At 44.7% G+C, this 20718-nt stretch overlaps 1 protein-coding gene across 1 annotated transcript in view; it reads left to right on the top strand.

Moving 5' to 3' along the window:
* Positions 1–20718, top strand: part of LOC128703852 (uncharacterized) — a 76631-nt gene that overhangs the window by 17534 nt on the left and 38379 nt on the right. Inside the window, exon 2 of the mRNA XM_070079953.1 lies at positions 9878–10053. Coding sequence (XP_069936054.1) covers positions 9878–10053 — 176 coding nt within the window. The remainder of the gene's footprint in view (positions 1–9877; positions 10054–20718) is intronic.

The raw sequence follows: 20718 nt of genomic DNA on the forward strand, positions 1-20718 counted from the left end.
GTTGTCCAGAACAATTGGTATTAATTGTTGGCTGGATGAACAGTGTAAGGATAATGCAGTACCATTCATTGGCAACTGGGACAACTTCCGTGGCTGGAATATCATGTATGCCAGGGATGGGGTTCACTTATCCAGGGCAGGTGTGGGTTTTCTTGCTAGCTCAGTTGAACAGGGTTGTTAGGACTTTAAACTAGGATTAGTTAGAGGTATGGGTTTACAAATGGTAAATAATGAGTATGGATATATTGACTTATGCTCTGATATTAAGAATTTTAATAGTAACTGTTATGGAGTAACTCTGGGTAATGATAACTTCAGAAATTGTGAAAAAACAAAGGTGAATAGAAAAAAATGTGCAGAAAAAAAACATATGATTGTATTCTATGCTAACAGTCGAAGTGCAAGAAATATGATTAATGAACTACGTTTTGTAGCATGTGCTGGGAACTTTGATATCATTGCATTAACTGAAACATCGGGGTATAATTGCTGAGTGTAATATTCAAGGGTTTAAGTTGTTCCATGTGGATAGATGTAATGGGAAGGTGGGAGGAGTTGCATTATATGTTCGAGAAAATGTTAAGATTTTGCCACCGAAGAGAAAATGTTAATTGTCGTATAAAAACAGGTATAAAAATATACAGAATAGAAACAGAATCTGTTTGGGTAGAGTTTGTAGAAGGTCAAGAAAAACTATTTGTAGGTGTAATATACCGACCTCCAGGCTTGGATCACGATAGAGGGAGACTTCTTTGGGACAAAATTGTTAGGGCTTCTAGACACAATAACATAGTGATAGTAGGGGATTTTTAACTTCAGTCAAATTGACTGGAATTCTTTGACCGGTAATCTGGAATCCAGTGACTTTACAGAAACAATTCAGGACTGTTTTCTGAAGCAGTGTGTAACAGAGCCTACCAGGGGTAATAATCTGCTAGACCTAGACGTATCAAATAAGGAAACACTCGTGAATAATCTGGAGATCACTGAAGAGCTTGGTGCAAGTGATCACAAATCCATCACTTTTAGCATTAACTGGGAATACAGGAATAATGATAATACGGCAAAAATCCCTGATTTTCGTTCTGCCGATTATAATGGACTTAGGGAACACCTGTCAAATCTCGACTGGGGTTATCTAGCTAATGATTCTATTGATAATGATGATATATATGATTACGAAGGGATCTCCACTTGTGACTTTTTTTCTTAATAATGTACACCGTGCTCAGAGTATATACATTCCCCAGAGAGAAATTAAGACTAATAATAACGATCCCAAATGGATTAACAGGAGGCTAAAGCATCTATTAGGGGAGAAAATGGGAACTTATAGGCGCATCAGAAGAGGAGAGGTTAACCTTACTGACCAATATGTTCAGCTTAAAAGAGAAGTAAAAAAGGGGGATTAGAAAGGCTAAACGTGACTATGAAATTAGAGTTGCTAATGAATCAAAGACTAATCCAAAGGGGTTCTTTCAAGTGTATAGGACGAAGGCGAAGGAAAACGTAGGACCTCTGAAAATTGGGAATATACAGCTGACGTATAACGAACTGGAAATGTATTCCTTATTTACTGATAATTTTTTGTCAGTTTTTACACAGGAAGACATAAATGGGATTCCAGAAATTAACAATTATTCAGTTCCTGATGAATTCAAATTAACTAATATTACTGTCACGAGGGACATGATTATCAAATAGATAAATCCCCGAGGCCCGACTAGGTTTTTTCCATGGTACTTAAGGAATGCAAGATGGAACTTAGTCAGCCATTAATGGGTGTGTTTAATGCGTCCATCCTTATTGGTGTTGTGCCAGAGTTGTGGAAGCTGGCTAATGTGGTTCCCATATTCAAATCAGGGGATAAGTCCACTCCTTCAAATTACCGTCCAATAAGCTTGACATCTATAGTGGGCAAGTTACTAGAATCAGTTATAGCTGACATTATCAGAAGTCACCTTGAAGAGCATAACTTGATAAATGAATCTCAGCATGGGTTCACGAGAGGTCGTTCCTGCCTGACAAACTTACTGACGTTCTTCAGTAGAACATTTGAGGCACTAGACAGTGATAAAGAATATGATATTGTTTATTTGGATTTTAGTAAAGCCTTCGATAGAGTACCTCACAAGAGACTTAAGAAAAGTGGCAGCTAATGGTATAGGACGTAAAGTTCTAGCATGGATAGAGGCATGACTTACCAATAGAAAGCAGAGAGTTTCAATGAATGGGGTCAAATCTAAATGGGTATTAGTCACTAGTGGCATTCCACAAGGATCAGTTTTAGGCCCTCTCTTTAGTATTGGCCAACAGGCCTGCTGCAGTGTTCCTCCTTTCTTATGTTCTTATGATGAAGGGATTATGATTGACATGAGCAAATAAGCAGTGGTGACATGTACTTAGCTCGAGCAGTGACGTGTACTTAGCTCTGTGAAGACTTGTTTGTGTGCTCTCTGTGAATCTGAACCAGGATGCCCTCTCTTGAGCAACTCTACCGGCAGCTAAAAGAGGAGCTTATGGTTACTAAGCTGGAGATATGGCGATTAACTGAGGAGAACAACAGGATTTGTATTAATCCTGTTGTGAGTCCTCAGGTTAAGAGAGGAACTTGGTCAGTGGCTGCACAACATGGAACCAAGCTGAGGATCAAGAAGACTGTTGGAGAGGCAGAAACAACGAAGAACCAGAAGACTGCTGTGGAAACTTCCAACCCATTTTCAGTGCTACCTGACGAATGCAAGTTTTCCACTGGGAACGTCACAACGAGCACCAAGGAAGAATTGGCAGACGTTAGTGAAACATCCCTAGGAACCCCAGCGAAGACCATGAAGAATGTCACAACGAATTCCACAAGTGAAGGTAAGAGCATCATTTTAGTTGGAGACAGTCAGGTTTAGCTTATGGATAGGGCCTTTTGTCTTAGGGACAGGCAGAGGAGGCAGAGGGTATTTTTTCCTGGAACTGGGATGGGGGATATTGTTAGCCGTCTGGACGACATCATGAAAGGTAATGGGAGCAATCCTATTATCTGCCTCAGTGCATGTGGCAACGACGTTGGCAGATGTAGGAGTGAGGATCTGATTAGCAGGTATAGGTCAGCAATAGAAATAATTAAGAAGAAGGGTGGGAACCCTGTCACATGTGGTATTTTGCCAAGGAGAGGAGTTGGAAACTAATGGTTGTCCAGGGCAATTAACTGGAGTTTACCTGGAGAGAGTTCCGGGGGTTAACGCCCCCGCAGCCCGGTCTGTGACCAGGCCTCCTGGTGGATCAGAGCCTGATCAACCAGGCTGTTACTGCTGGCTGCACTCAAACCAATGTACGAGCCACAGCCCGGCTGATCAGGAACCGACTTTAGGTGCTTGTCCAGTGCCAGCTTGAAGACTGCCAGGGGTCTGTTGGTAATCCCCCTTATGTATGCTGGGAGGCAGTTGAACAGTCTCGGGCCCCTGACACTAATTGTATGGTCTCTTAACGTGCTAGTGACACCCCTGCTTTTCATTGGGGGGGGGGATGTTGCATCGTCTGCCAAGTCTTTTGCTTTCGTAGTGAGTGATCTTCGTGTGCAAGTTCGGTACTAGTCCCTCTAGGATTTTCCAGGTGTATATAATCATGTATCTCTCCCGCCTGCATTCCAGGGAATACAGGTTCAGGAACCTCAAGTGCTCCCAGTAATTGAGGTGTTTTATCTCCGTTATGCGAGCCGTAAAGGTTCTCTGTACATTTTCTAGGTCAGCAATTTCATCTGCCTTGAAAGGTGCTGTTAGAGTGCAGCAATATTCTAGCCTAGATAGAACAAGTGACCTGAAGAGTGTCATCATGGGCTTGGCATCCCTAGTTTTGAAGGCTCTCATTATCCATTCTGTCATTTTTCTAGCAGATGCGATTGATACAATGTTATGTTCCTTGAAGGTGAGATCCTCCGACATGATCACTCCCAGGTCTTTGACGTTGGTGTTTCGCTCTATTTTGTGGCCAGAATTTGTTTTGTACTCTGATGAAGATTTAATTTCCTCGTGTTTACCATATCTGAGTAATTGAAATTTCTCATCGTTGAACTTCATATTGTTTTCTGCAGCCCACTGAAAGATTTGGTTGATGTCCGCCTGGAGCTTTGCAGTGTCTGCAATGGAAGACACTGTCATGCAGATTCGGGTGTCATCTGCAAAGGAAGACACGGTGCTGTGGCTGACATCCTTGTCTATGTCAGATATGAGGATGAGGAACAAGATGGGAGCGAGTACTGTGCCTTGTGGAACAGAGCTTTTCACCGTGGCTGCCTCGGACTTTACTCTGTTGGCTACTACTCTCTGAGTTCTGTTAGTGAGGAAATTATAGATCCATCAATTGGTGTCAATTGCTGGCTGGACAAATACTATAAGGAAAATGCGGTAATATTCATTAACAACTGTGACCTCTTCTACGGCAGAAATGACATGTATGCCAGGGATGGGGTACACTTATCTAGGTCTCTGGTGGGGGCCCTGACAACTGCAGTGGAGGGAGCTGTTAGGACTTTAAACTAGGAATAGTTAGCGGTATGGGTTTTGGCGGGGAACTAGTAATAATCAGAACGAGGTACATATTGGAGAACCAGTGACACTAGGTGAAATGAGCAGGAAGGATAAAGAGAAAGGAGTGTCTTTCAATGTACATTATGCTAAGAGCTGTAGTGCTAGGAATAAGATGGACGAGTTGAGATTAGTTGCTAGTGTAGGTAACATTGATGTATTTGCCATAACTTAGACGTGGTTTAATTCAAAAAGTCGGGACATACCTGCAGAATGTCACATTCAGGGTTTCAAATTGTTCCAAGTAGATAGAAGTATTGGGATGGGGGGTGGGGTGGCATTGTATGTCCGAGATCGCTTGAACTGTTGCATAAAAACGGGTATAAAATCTGAAATAACACATACAGAGTCTGTTGGGATAGAATTTTCAGAGGGACATGAAAAAATTTATTTCAGGTGTGATATACCGTCCCTCAAACTTCGATAGGAATCAAGGGAGACTACTATGGGAGGAAATTGTTAGGGCCACAAGGCACGATAACGTAGTAATTCTAGGAGACTTCAACTTTGGTCAGATTTATTGGAATTTCATGACTGGGAATTTAGAATCAAAGGATTTCTTAGAAATAGTTCAGGATTGTTTTTTGAAGCAGTTTGTGACAGAGCCTACAAGAGGAAATAACCTGCTTGATTTGGTTCTGGCAAACAAGGAAACTCTTGTTAATAATATAGAAATTACAGAGGAACTCGGCACAAGTGATCATAAATCAATTTCCTTTAGCATTGAATGGAAGTATGATAGTAGGGATAATTCAGTAATCGTCCCAGATTTTCGCTTAGCAGATTACAATGGGCTTAGAGAACACTTGTCATCTGTGGACTGGAGTAACGAAGAGAGCTATCAATACGAGAATTTTCTGAACACTATACATGCTGCCTATGTAGGAAACATTTAGGCAACTTTATTCCGAAACGTTTCGCCTACACAATAGGCTTCTTCAGTCGAGTACAGAAAGTACGCAGGAGCAGTAGAGAGGTGAAGAGGATGTAATCAGTCCATCACCTTTGAAGTCGTAGATTTGAGGTTGTCAGTCCCTCAGCCTGGAGAAGTTCTGTTCCAAAGACTGGAACTAACTGAAGATCAAGTGACAGTCTTGAGACTTAAATACTGTCGGAAGAAGAGGTGCAGAGTAGTAGCAGTGTCTTACCTGCCAACCTGTCGGTATTGTATACTATTTTGATATTCACTCTGTCACACACTGCAACACAATGGCATCCTGGTACAGAAGAGAAAACAGAGGGGCATGAAAAATTGATTTTAGGTGTGATATACCATCCACCAAACTTGGATAGAGACCGAGGAAGACTACTCTGGGAGGAAATTGTTAAGGCCACAAGGCACGATAACATTGTAATTCTAGGGGACTTTAACTTTAGTAATATTGATAGGAATTTTCTAACTGGGAATTTAGAATCTAACGACTTTTTAGAAGTAGTTCAGGATTGTTTTTTTGAGGCAGTTTGTGAAAGAACCTACAAGGGGAAATATCCTGCTTGACTTAGTTCTGGCAAACAAGGAGTCCCTTGTTAATAATTTAGAAGTTTCAGAGGAACTGGGTGCTAGCGACCACAAATCAATTACATTTAGCATTGAATGGAAGTACGATAGTAGGGATAACTCAGTAACAGTCCCAGATTTTCGCTTAGCAGATTACGATGGGCTTAGAGAACACTTATCATCTGTTGACTGGGGTAACGAAGAGAGCTATCAATATGACAGTTTTCTGAACACAATACATGCTGCTCAAAGAACGTTTATCCCTTATAAGGAAATTAGATCAAACGGAAATGATTCAAAATGGATGAATAATAGGCTCAAATATCTTTTAGGGCAATAAGAAAGGAATTTACAGGCGTATCAAAAGAGGTGAGAGTCATCCTACGAATCAGAATATTGACATTAAGAGGGACGTTAAAAAGGGGATAAGAAAAGCTAAACGGGACTACGAAATTAAAGTTGCTAGGGATTCTAAAACTAACCCAAAAAGTTTTTTCCAGGTTTAAAGAACAAAAGTTAGAGATAAGATAGGTCCCCTTAAAAGTAACTCTGGACATCTTACTGACAAGGAGAATGAAATTTGCTCGATTTTAAATAATTATTTTCTCTCGGTTTTTACACAGGAAGACACTAACAATATTCCAGTAATTAGTGTTTATAGTGGGCCTGAAGAAGATAAATTATGTAACATCACAGTCACTAGTGAAATGGTTAAGAAACAAACAGATCGTCTGAAACAAAATAAGTCACCGGGACCTGATGAACTTTTTTCAAGGGTTTTTAAGTAATGCAAAATGGAACTCTGTGAACCATTAACTAATATTTTTAATTTATCTCTTCAAACAGGTGTAGTGTCTGATATGTGGAAGATGGCTAATGTAATTCCTATTTTTAAATCAGGGGACAAGTCGTTACTGTCAAATTACCGCCCAATAAGCCTGGCCTCAATTGTAGGCAAATTACTAGAGCCAATTATAGCTGAGACTATAAGAAGCCATCTGGATAAGCATAATCTGGTTAATGATACTCAGCATGGATTCACAAGAGGCCGGTCTTGTCTAACTAATTTATTAACTTTCTTCAGTAAAGCTTTTGAGGCCGTTGATCACGATAAAGAATTTGATATTATTTACTTTGATTTTAGTAAGGCTTTTGATAGAGTTTCGCACCAGAGACTGTTAAAGAAAGTGGTTGCTCATGGCATTGAGGGAAAAGTGCTGTCATGGATCGAATCATGGCTCACAGACAGGAAGCAGAGAGTGTCCATAAATGGGGTTAAATCCGAGTGGGGATCTGTAACAAGTGACGTTCACACAGGGATCAATCTTGGGCCCGTTGTTGTTTGTAATATATATCAATGATCTTGATGAGGGAATTACTAGTGATATGAGCAAATTCGCCGATGACACACAGATAGGTAGGATAATTGATTCAAACGTAGATATCAGGGAACTCCAGGACGGTTTAGACAAACTCAATACCTGGTCAGAAAAGTGGCAGATGCAGTTTAATGTGGATAAATGTAAGGTTCTGAAGCTCGTGAGTGTCTACAACCCTAGCACTTATAAGCTAAATAATGTAGAGCTTAGCCATACAGATTGTGAAAAGGACTTGGGGGTTATGGTAAGCAGTAATCTTAAACCAAGACAGCAATGCCTAATCGTACGTAATAAGGCAAACAGGTTACTGGGATTTATATCAAGAAATGTAAGCAACAGAAGTCCAGAGGTTATACTGCAGCTTTATACATCATTAGTAAGGCCTCACCTAGATTATGCAGCTCAATTCTGGTCTCCATATTACAGAATGGGCATAAATTTGTTAGAAAACATTCAGCGTAGGATGACTAAATTAATACATAGCATTAGAAATCTTCCTTATGAAGAAAGATTGAAGACCCTTAAATTACATTCACCTGTTAGACGAAGAATAAGGGGAGACATGATGGAAGTGATGACTGGTTTGAAAAACCGACAAGTTGAAGATTGAGACACTTATGCAGCATATGGGAATCTTTATTCAGCAAACGTTTCGCCACACAGTGGCTTCATCAGTCCAATACAAAGCTGGAAGGTGTAAGGAGAGGAGGAGTTTGAGGTAATCAGTCCCTCAGCCTGGAGTCGATGTGTTCAGTCCATCAATCTTGAAGCATGTACAGCATAGGGCCGTAGACGTGGCTTATGTACTTTATGCTGGTGAGATGAAGCAGGCGGAGGCGGGGTCATAGTGGTACCATCCACTAGTCGAAGTAGGTCTTTGTCCAAAGGTTGAACAAGTGTTGAAGAATTCTTTGTAAGAAGATCCCATGATGCTGCAGTGTCTGACAGTTGTGATGAATGGTTTGAAAAACCGACAAGTTGAAGATTAAGATCACTTATATTATACCCATGTAAGATCACTAATGTAATATCCAAATAAGATCACTTATATAATACCCATATAAGCTCACTTATATTATACCCATGAAACATCACTTACATTATACCCATGTATAATAGTATAAGTGATGTTTCATGGGTATAATAATGTGTAACGTTGTTCACTACCACTTGGTGTAATATACAGTGTAACATTGTTCACTACCACTTGGTGTAATATACAGTGTAACATTGTTCACTTCCACTTGGTGTAATATACAGTGTAACATTGTTCACTACCACTTGGTGTAATATACAGTGTAACATTGTTCACTACCACTTGGTGTAATATACAGTGTAACATTGTTCACTACCACTTGGTGTAATATACAGTGTAACATTGTTCACTACCACTTGGTGTAATATACAGTGTAACATTGTTCACTACCACTTGGTGTAATATACAGTGTAACATTGTTCACTACCACTTGGTGTAATATACAGTGTAACATTGTTCACTACCACTTGGTGTAATATACAGTGTAACATTGTTCACTACCACTTGGTGTAATATACAGTGTAACATTGTTCACTACCACTTGGTGTAATATACAGTGTAACATTTTTCACTACCACTTGGTGTAATATACAGTGTAACATTGTTCACTACCACTTGGTGTAATATACAGTGTAACATTGTTCACTTCCACTTGGTGTAATATACAGTGTAACATTGTTCACTACCACTTGGTGTAATATACAGTGTAACATTGTTCACTACCACTTGGTGTAATATACAGTGTAACATTGTTCACTTCCACTTGGTGTAATATACAGTGTAACATTGTTCACTTCCACTTGGTGTAATATACAGTGTAACATTGTTCACTACCACTTGGTGTAATATACAGTGTAGCATTGTTCACTACCACTTGGTGTAATATACAGTGTAGCATTGTTCACTACCACTTGGTGTAATATACAGTGTAACATTGTTCACTACCACTTGGTGTAATATACAGTGTAACATTGTTCACTACCACTTGGTGTAATATACAGTGTAACATTGTTCACTACCACTTGGTGTAATATACAGTGTAACGTTGTTCACTACCACTAGGTGTAATATACAGTGTAGTGTTGTTCACTACCACTTGGTGTAATATACAGTGTAGTGTTGTTCACTACCACTTGGTGTAATATACAGTGTAACATTGTTCACTACCACTTGGTGTAATATACAGTGTAACATTGTTCACTACCACTTGGTGAAATATACAGTGTAACATTGTTCACTACCACTTGGTGTAATATACAGTGTAACATTGTTCACTACCACTTGGTGTAATATACAGTGTAACATTGTTCACTACCACTTGGTGTAATATACAGTGTAAGTGATGAGTCGGTAAGTGTAAGGTGTTCATCAGTGTTTTATCCTGGTACAGGAGACACCTGGAGGACTTCATGGGTTGTCTTACTGGTGGAGGAGTGAGACTGTTGGAGGAGTGTAATAAGCTGAGGGACTTTCACCTGGCTGTGGTGAGTGACTACCATGCTGGCTGTCTTCTGCCACAACTACACCACACTGTGACCTCCACACTACCTCAACTTAAGCGGCTCAGTAAGTGTTTCACTCTGTACTGTGTCTTACTGTGTGTGATGGTGCTAGTTGAGTACCGTGTCTTACTCTGTGTGATGGTGCTAGTTGTGTACCGTGTCTTACTCTGTGTGATGGTGCTAGTTGTGTACCGTGTCTTACTCTGTGTGATGGTGCTAGTTGAGTACCGTGTCTTACTCTGTGTGATGGTGCTAGTTGTGTACCGTGTCTTACTCTGTGTGATGGTGCTAGTTGAGTACCGTGTCTTACTCTGTGTGATGGTGCTAGTTGAGTACCGTGTCTTAATCTGTGTGATGGTGCTAGTTGTGTACCGTGTCTTACTATGTGTGATGGTGCTAGTTGTGTACCGTGTCTTACTCTGTGTGATGGTGCTAGTTGTGTACCGTGTCTTACTCTGTGTGATGGTGCTAGTTGTGTACCGTGTCTTACTCTGTGTGATGGTGCTAGTTGAGTACCGTGTCTTACTCTGTGTGATGGTGCTAGTTGAGTACCGTGTCTTACTCTGTGTGATGGTGCTAGTTGAGTACCGTGTCTTACTCTGTGTGATGGTGCTAGTTGTGTACCGTGTCTTACTCTGTGTGATGGTGCTAGTTGTGTACCGTGTCTTACTCTGTGTGATGGTGCTAGTTGTGTACCGTGTCTTACTCTGTGTGATGGTGCTAGTTGTGTACCGTGTCTTAATCTGTGTGATGGTGCTAGTTGTGTACCGTGTCTTACTCTGTGTGATGGTGCTAGTTGTGTACCGTGTCTTACTGTGTGTGATGATGCTAGATGTGTACGGTGTCTTACTGTGTGTGATGATGCTAGTTTTGTACCGTGTCTTACTCTGTGTGATTGTGCTAGTTTTGTACCGTGTCTTACTCTGTGTGATGATGCTAGTTTTGTACCGTGTCTTACTGTGTGTGATGTGCTAGTTGTGTACTAAGTCTTACTGTGTGTGATGGTGCTAGTTGTGTACTGTGTCTTACTGTGTGTGATGTGCTAGTTGTGTACTAAGTCTTACTGTGTGTGATGGTGCTAGTTGTGTACTGTGTCTTACCGTTTGTGATGGTGCTAGTTGTGTACTGTATCTTACTGTGTGTAATAATGCTAGCTGTGTACTGTGTCATACTGTGTGTGATGATGCTAGTTGTGTACTGTATCTTACTGTGTGTGATGATGCTAGTTGTGTACTGTGTCATACTGTGTGTGATGATGCTAGCTGTGTACTGTGTCATACTGTGTGTGATGATGCTAGTTGTGTACTGTATCTTACTGTGTGTGATGATGCTAGTTGTGTACTGTATCTTACTGTGTGTGATGATGCTAGCTGTGTACTGTGTCATACTGTGTGTGATGATGCTAGTTGTGTACTGTATCTTACTGTGTGTGATGATGCTAGTTGTGTACTGTATCTTACTGTGTGTGATGATGCTAGCTGTGTACCGTGTCTTACTGTGTGCTATGATGCTAGTTGTGTACTGTGTCTTACTGTGTGTGATGACGCTAGTTGTGTACTGTGTTTTACTGTGTGTGATGTTGCTAGTTGTGTACTGTGTCTTACTGTGTGTGATGATGCTAGTTGTGCACTGTGTCGTACTGTGTGTGATGATGATAGTTGTGTACTGTGTCTTACTGTGTGCGATGATGCTAGTTGTGTACTGTGTCTTACTGTGTGCGATGATGCTAGTTGTGTACTGTGTCTTACTGTGTGCGATGATGCTAGTTGTGTACTGTGTCTTATTGTGTGTGATGATGCTAGTTGTGTACTGTGTCTTACTGTGTGTGATGATGCTAGTTGTGTACTGTGTCTTACTGTGTGTGATGATGCTAGTTGTGTACTGTGTCTTACTGTGTGTGATGATGCTAGTTGTGTACTGTGTCTTACTGTGAGTGATGATGCTAGTTGTGTACTGTGTCGTACTGTGTGTGATGGTGCTAGTTGTGTACTGTGTCGTACTGTGTGTGATGGTGCTAGTTGTGTACTGTGTCGTACTGTGTGTGATGGTGCTAGTTGTGTACTGTGTCGTACTGTGAGTGATGTTGCTAGTTGTGTACTGTGTCTTACTGTGTGTGATGATGCTAGTTGTGTACTGTGTCTTACTGTGTGTGATGATACTAGTTGTGTACTGTGTCTTACTGTGTGTGATGATGCTAGTTGTGTACTGTGTCTTATTGTGTGTGATGATGCTAGTTGTGTACTGTGTCTTACTGTGTGTGATGATGCTAGTTGTGTACTGTGTCTTACTGTGTGTGATGATGCTAGTTGTGTACTGTGTCGTACTGTGAGTGATGTTGCTAGCTGTGTACTGTGTCGTACTGTGTGTGATGGTGCTAGTTGTGTACTGTGTCGTACTGTGAGTGATGGTGCTAGTTGTGTACTGTGTCTTACTGTGTGTGATGATGCTAGTTGGGTACTGTCCACCCTATCAACACTATCCACCTTGACAACTCTGTCTACCCTGACAACATTGTCCTCACTAACAACCCTATCCACATTGATAACACTGTCCACCCTGACAACACTGTATATGCCCTGACATCACTGTCCACCGTGACAACACTGTCTCCCCTGACAACACTATCCACGCTGACAACACTGTCCACCCTGAGAACACTGTCCACCCTGACAACACTGTCCATCCCGAAAACTCTGTCCACCCTGTCAACACTGTCCACTCTGACAACACTGTCCAAACTGAAAACGCTCTCCTTCCTTCCAACACTGTCTACTCTGACAGCACTATCCACACTGAAAACACTGCCCAACCTGACAACATTGTTCACCCTGGCATCACTGTCCACCTTGAGAACACTATCCAAACTGACAACACTGTCTACCCTGACTAAACTATCCACGCTGACAACACTATCCACCCTGACAACACTGTCCACCCAGACAACACTGTCCACCCTAACAGCACTGGCCACCCTGACAACACTGTCCATCCTGACAGCACTGCCCACCCTGACAAAACTGTCCACCCTGACAACACTGTCCACCCTGACAACATAGTCCACTCTGACATCATCATCCACCATGACAACACTGTCCTACCTGACAACACTGTCCTACCTGACAACATTGTCCTACCTGACAACACTGTCCTACCTGACAACACTGTCCTACCCGACAACACTATCCACCCTGAAAACACTGTTGTCCCTGACAACACTGTTCACGCTGACATCTCTATCTGAGGTAATAGCACTGTTCACCCTGACAAATCTAGCTTCCCTGACAACACTGTCATCCCTGACAATTCTGTCCTCCTGACAACACTGCCCTCCCTGACAACACTGCCCTCCCTGACAACACTGCTCTCCCTGACAACACTGCCCTCCCTGACAACACTGCTCTCCCTGACAACACTGCCCTCCCTGACAACACTGCTCTCTCTGACAACACTGCCCTCCCTGACAACACTGCCCTCCCTGACAACACTGCCCTCCCTGACAACACTGCTCTCCCTGACAACACTGCCCTCCCTGACAACACTGCCCTCCCTGACAACACTGCCCTCCCTGACAACACTGCTCTCCCTGACAACACTGCCCTCCCTGACAACACTGCTCTCCCTGACAACACTGCCCTCCCTGACAACACTGCTCTCTCTGACAACACTGCCCTCCCTGACAACACTGCTCTCTCTGACAACACTGCCCTCCCTGACAACACTGCCCTCCCTGACAACACTGCCCTCCCTGACAACACTGCCCTCCCAGACAACACTTTCCTCCCAGACAACACTGCCCTCCCTGACAACACTGCCCTCCCTGACAACACTGCCCTCCCTGACAACACTGCCCTCCCAGACAACACTTTCCTCCCAGACAACACTGTCCTCCATGATATCTCTCTCCTCCCTGACAACACTTTCGTCAGTGACAACACTTTCCATGCTGACAACACTGTCCTCCCTGATATTACTGTCCTCACTGACAACGCTGTCGTTCCTGACAACAATGTCCACTGTGACAACGCTTTTCTCTGACAACATTTTCAGTGATATCACTGGAGTGCCTGACATCACGGTCCACCCTGACAAAACTGTCCACACTGACAACACTGTCTCCACTGACAACACTGCCTTCCTTGATAACTCTGTCCACACTGACAACACTGTCCACCCTGACAACACTGTCTCCGCTGACAACACTCTCCTTCTTGATAACTCTGTCCACACTGACAACACTGTTCACCCTGACAACACTGTCCACCCTGACAATATTGTCCACCCTGACAACATTGTCCACGCTGACAACACTGTCCACCCTGACAACATTTTCCACCCTGACAACATTGTCCTCCCGGACAACATTGTCCACCCTGACAACACTATCCACCCTGACAACATTGTTCACTCTGACAACACTGTCCACCCTGACAGCATTGTTCACTCTGACAACACTGTCCACCCTGACAACACACTCCACCCTGAGAAAATTATTCACCCTGACATCAATGTCCACACTAAAAACTCTGCCTTCCCTGACAACACTGTCCCCCCTGACAACATTCTCCAACCTGACAACACTGTCCTCCCTGATATCTCTCTGCTCCCTGGCAACACTCTTGTCAGTCACAACACTTTCCACGCTGACAACACTGTCCTCCCAGAGAACACTGTCCTCCCTGACAACACTGTCCTCCCTGATATCTCTCTCCTCCCTGACAACACTCTTGTCAGTGACAAACTTTCCACGCTGACAACACTGCCCTCTCTGACAACACTGTCCTCCCTGAAAACACTGTCCTCCCTGACAACACTGTCCTCCATGACAACACTGTCCTCCCTGATATCTCTCTCCTCCCTGGCAACACTCTTGTCAGTGACAACACTTTCCACGCTGACAACACTGTCCTCCCAGACAACACTGTCCTCCCTGACAACACTGTCCTCCCTGACAACACTGTCCTTCCTAACAACACTGTCCTTCTTGACAATACTGTTCTCCTTGACAACACTGTCATCCCTGACAACACTGTCCTCCCTGACAACACTCTACCCACTGACAACACTGTCCTCCTTGACAACATTTTCCACCCTGATAAATTAGACACATGTGCAACTTTTGGGTATCTTTATTGAGGAAACGTTTCGCCACACAGTGGCTTCATCAGTCCATACGTAGGAGAAACTTGAAGAACAGGAGGAGAATGAGGTAATCAGTTCCTCAACCTTGAGTCGATGTGTTCAGTCCATCAAGGTTGAGGGACTGATTACCTCATTCTCCTCCTGTTCTTCAAGATTCTCCTTTGTATGGACTGATGAAGCCACTGTGTGGCGAAACGTTTCCTCAATAAAGATACCCAAGAGTTGCACATGTGTCTAATTTATCAACATGTCGGTTCTCTGAACCATTCATCTACAATTTCCACCCTGACAACACTGTCCACCCTGACAACAATGTCCATCGTGACAACACTGTCCTCCCTGACAACACTGTTCACTATGAGAACACTGTCCACGCTGACAACATTGTCCTCCCTGACACTACTATTGACCCTCACAGCACCGTTAATGCTGACAGCACTGTATTCCTTGACAACAATACCCACGCTGACAACACTGTCAATCCTGAGAACACTGTCCTCCCTCACAACACTGTCCTCTGACAACATTCTTCTCTCTGACAACACTGTCTTCACTGACATCACTTTCCACCCTGACAACACTATCCTCCCTGAGAACACTGTCCTCCCTAACAACACTGTCCTCACTGACAACTCTATCCTATCTGACAACACTGTCCACCCTGACAACACTGTCCACCCTAACGACACTGTCCACCCTGACAACACTGTCCTCCCTGTTAACAATGTATACCCTTACAACACTGTCATATCTGACAACAATGTCCTCACTGACAACACTGCCCTCTCTGGCAACACTGTTCACCCTGACAACACTGTCCGGCCTGACAACACTGTACACCTTGACAACACTTTCGTCCCTGACAGCACTATCCTCCCTGACAACACTGTCCTCAGTGATAATACTGTCCTCACTGTCCACCCTGACAACACTGTCCACCCTGACAACACTGTCCACCCTGACAACACTGTCCTCACTGGCAACACTGTCCACCCTGAAAACATAGTCCTCCCTGACAACACTGTCCTCGCTGACAACACTATCAACCTTGACAACACTGTCCACTCTGCCAACGCTCTCCACCCTGACAACACTGTCTTCCCTGAGAACACTGTCCTCACTGACAACACTGTCGTTCCTGACAACAATGTCCACGGTGGCAACAGTTTCACTGACAACACTTTCAATGACAACACTGGATTGCGTGACAGCACAGTCGATGCTAGCAACATTCTTTTCCAGTACAACACCGTCCCCCCAGACAACACTTTCTTCCCTGACAACATTCTCCTCCCTGACAACACTCTCCAGCATGACATGTTCTCCCCGACAACAATCTACTCCCTGTCAACAATGTCTTCCTTGACAACACTGTCCACAGTGACAACACTCTCCTCCCTGACAACACTGTCCTCCTTGACTACACTGCTCTCCCTGACAACACTGTCCTCCCTGACAACACTGTCCTCCCGGACAATACTGTCCTCCCTGACAACACTGTCCTCCCTGACAACACTGTCCTCCCAGACAATACTGTCCTCCCTGACAACACCATCCTCCCTGACAACACTGTCTTTCCTGACAATACTGTCCTCCCTGACAAAACTGTTCTCATTGACAACACTTTCCACCCTGACAAGACTGTCCTCCCGGACAACACTGCTCTCCCTGACAACACTGTCCTCCATGACAACACTGTCCTCCCTGACAACACTGTCCTCCCTGTTTACGGGTTTATTGGTTGTTCCTTCAGAGCGAGGTTCAGTGATAAGGCTTGTGAGGCTTATTACTTTATTTGCAATGTCGTGGAGTACACAGGCTGTGTTAAGTGCCCATGGCCCTGGTGGGCCATGCCTACGAGGGAGAGAGGAGTAAGGCCTGTTGTCTGAGTGAAGGCCACTGAGAGAGTGAGGCAGAGGCAAGTGTGGGCATACTGAAGTGGTAGGCCTATAGGTGGCAGCACAAGCATGGCGCAAAATATGAACTTAGTTGGCAGACAGCATAGGCTGTCTGTGCCAACAGTTCAGGCTATCTAAATTCGCTCGGCCACCTACCACATGGTCATCCCTGACCATGACTGGCGGTAAAAAAAACTCAGTCTCTCTCTCGTGTAGGAACAGGGCACAGAACACAGAATAAAAACATATATATATGCATATGGACATGGAAAAAAAAAACTTCGTACAGGGAGGGTAGGAAAAAACAGGTAGAGTGTGCTAAACATCGTGGTCATAGGCAGTGAGCATTGAGGGGCATCACTGCATGCCTTCCTGCATCTGGACAGATACTGCAACACAGGGGACATCACTGCAGCTGAGCTGTGGCATAACAGGGTATGGTCTCCTGCGGAATGGTGAAGCAGTCATTGTAGGAGTCACTGCAGGTTCCACTCAACCTGGGGCACAACCTGCTGGTGCCCTGGAGAGAGGCATCGTCAGTATTCGGCAACTGGGCAGGACTTCTTCTGGCAAGAGACTCAGGAGGACATTTCTCGACTGGTACTGTCGCTGGGGCTGTCACTGCCAGCGAGCGTAGAGTGAGTCGTGGCAGAGACGATTCGGCGAAACATCTGGGAGTTGTAACATCATACACCATACTGCAGTGAGCGGGCTAGCAGTCAAAGTGACATCATCTTTGTGCAGGAGCTCACTGAAGCTTGTGACACGAGGCTGACACACCGCCTGCTGTCAGGGTCTAACTGCGGCTTGACGAGTGTCATTCTCTCGTCAGTTGGAGTTATAGAAAAGGTTAGTTTAAGCATCCCCAGACTTGTTTCTCTACATATAACTGCACTCTGAAGGTCAGGAGGCGAAGTGAAACAAATCTCGATGAGAATCGTAGCAGGTATGATTCTGCAGGGCATCACGAGTGGCAAACATAAAAAGCTTTCGGAACTAGAGGCTCAGACGCTCAGGGCTGACTAATATCAGCTGTCAAGCATGCAGGTCACACCGGGTGACAAGTAATAGGAGGTGCTACACAGTGGTCTGGGTGCAGACCTGTGGTCCACACACAGCTGGGTTCAAGACCACACAGGACACACAGAAAACTGCACACACCCACACTGCACATGCGGTACTACATGGCTTACACTAGCAAATTACACTTTTCTCTGCAAAAATCGACGCTAAGCTATACATGAACATGTGAGAATACTGACTGAGAGAAATTAATTAACACATGACATATATCTTCTCTCAGTCTTCTCGACAACACAACATATTGCTCACTGTGAAACTAACACTGCCGATCAGGCGTGACGTCATGAGGTGATGTCATGGGGTGACATTGCAAGGTGACATCAGCAGCATGGTGATGTCAGCAGACGTCTCGAGGAGGCGTCAGGCAGACATTGTGACGTCATGAAGTCGGGCAGCATTGTGGGTGATGTCATGAAGTTGGGCAGCATCGTTGGTGGTGTGAAGTCGGGCAGCATCGTGGGTGACGTCATAAGGTGACGTCAGTGTGATGCAGCAGCAGACCACAGCATGTGGCCTGGGACGTCTGGCTTGGTAACCCACGTGGCTTGTAGATCCACGTGACATCGTCGACACTCCATTTGGCTTCCTCCACGTGGCTTGGTGATCTACGTGGCTTGGTGATCCACATAGCTTGGTGAGCCATAGGGCTTCGTCCGCACTTGGCTTAGTGATCCACGTGGCTTCGAGAGGCCTCGGGCACTCAGATACACAGCTCTGTCAATGAATTCACACGAAAAACAGCAGAAAACACAACAGAGGAAGTGATGGCATGGTGGTGTATGGTAGTGTGGTGGCGAGGAGCATGGGTGATTGTAGGGCGAGGGAGGATCTGGCCACTTCCTCCTCTCCCACCTAAAACATGGTGTGATACTCACGCTGGACGCAGAAATCACCACAAACTCACCTCTGACTTGCTGAAATAGCTGTGCCGAGCCAAAAAACAACAGCAACATACAAGTGATGCTGAACATGTGACTTGAGAAACAGTGTGGGACGCTGTGGCGTGGAGTCACAGGGAGGCCACTTACAAGTCTCGAAGGAATACGGTAAATTTGGGCCAAATCCTGCTTGTACCAGTGTCTGGATGCTGAAACATGCAGACACAACATCAGGATAACTCGTTGAGAGATGGATGCTTCTTGTGTGGGGTGATGAAGTGAAGACGGCTTCATCCCTCATCCTTCCTCTCTCCGGGCAAACACACTTGCTGTGACCACCGCTTCCACCAAAGCTGAATGAGTTTATTGGGTCGACTGGTAATGATAAAGGGCTTTGGAGGCTTCTTACTTTATTTGTAGTATCGTGGAGTACACAGGCAGTGTGTTAAGTGCCCATGGCCCGGGAGGACCATGCCCACGAGGGAGAGAGGAGTAAGGCCTGTTGTCTGAGTGAGGCAGAGGCAGTTGTGAGCATACTGAAGTGGTAGGCCTATAGGTGGCAGCACGAGCATGGCACGAAATATGAACTCAACTGGCAGACAGCACAGGCTGTCTGTGCAGACAGTATGGGCTGTCTACACCCTTGACAAAACTGTCCTCCCTGACAACACTGTCCTCCCTGACAACACTGTCCTCCCTAACAAGACTGTCCTATCTGACAACACTGTCCTCACTGACAACACTGTCCTCCCTGAAAAAACCATTCCACCCAGACAACTCTGTCCTCTCTGTCAACACTGTCCACCCTGGCAATACTGTTAACCCTGACAACACTGTCCTCCCTGATAACACTCTCCACCGTGGCAACACTGCCCACCCTGACAACACTGTCCTCACTGTCAACACTGTCCACACTGAAAACACAATCCTTCCTGACAACACTGTCTTCACTGACAACACTATCCACCCTGACAACATTGCCCACATGTCATCACTCTCCTCCCTGACAACACTGTCCACTCTGACAACACTGTCCACCCTGACAGCACAGTCCACCCTGACAACACTGTCTTCCCTGAAACACAGTCCACACTGACAACACTGTCCACCCTGACAACACTGTTCACCCTGAAAACACTGTCCACCCTGACAACACTGTCCTCCCTGATAACATTGCACACCCTGACAACACTGTCCACCCTGACAACAGTGTCCTCCCTGAAAACACTTTCCACCCTGGCAACACTGTCCACCCTGACAACACTGTCCACCCTGACAACACTGTACACCTATCAGCATTGTCATCCCTGACAACATTGTCCACTCTGACAACACTGCACACCCTGACAACACTGTCCACCCCGACAACACTGTCCACCATGACTACACTGTCCACCCTGACAACACTGTCCACCCTAACAACACTGTCCACCCTAGCAACACTGTCCACTCTGACAACACTGTCCACCATGACTACACTGTCCACCCTGATAACACTGTCCACCATGACAACGCTGTCCACCCTGACAACACTTTCCTCCCTGATAACTCTGTCCAGTCTGACAACACTTCACACCCTGACAACACTGGCCACCATGACAACACTGTCCACCTGTCAACATTGTCCTCCCTGACAACACCGTCCACTCTGACAACACTGTCCACCCTGAGAACACTGTCTTCCCTGATAACACTGTCCACCCTGACAACACTATCCTCCCTGACAACACT

This window comes from Cherax quadricarinatus, unplaced genomic scaffold (assembly GCF_038502225.1).
Source record: "Cherax quadricarinatus isolate ZL_2023a unplaced genomic scaffold, ASM3850222v1 Contig56, whole genome shotgun sequence".
In the NCBI taxonomy this organism is placed as follows: domain Eukaryota; kingdom Metazoa; phylum Arthropoda; class Malacostraca; order Decapoda; family Parastacidae; genus Cherax; species Cherax quadricarinatus.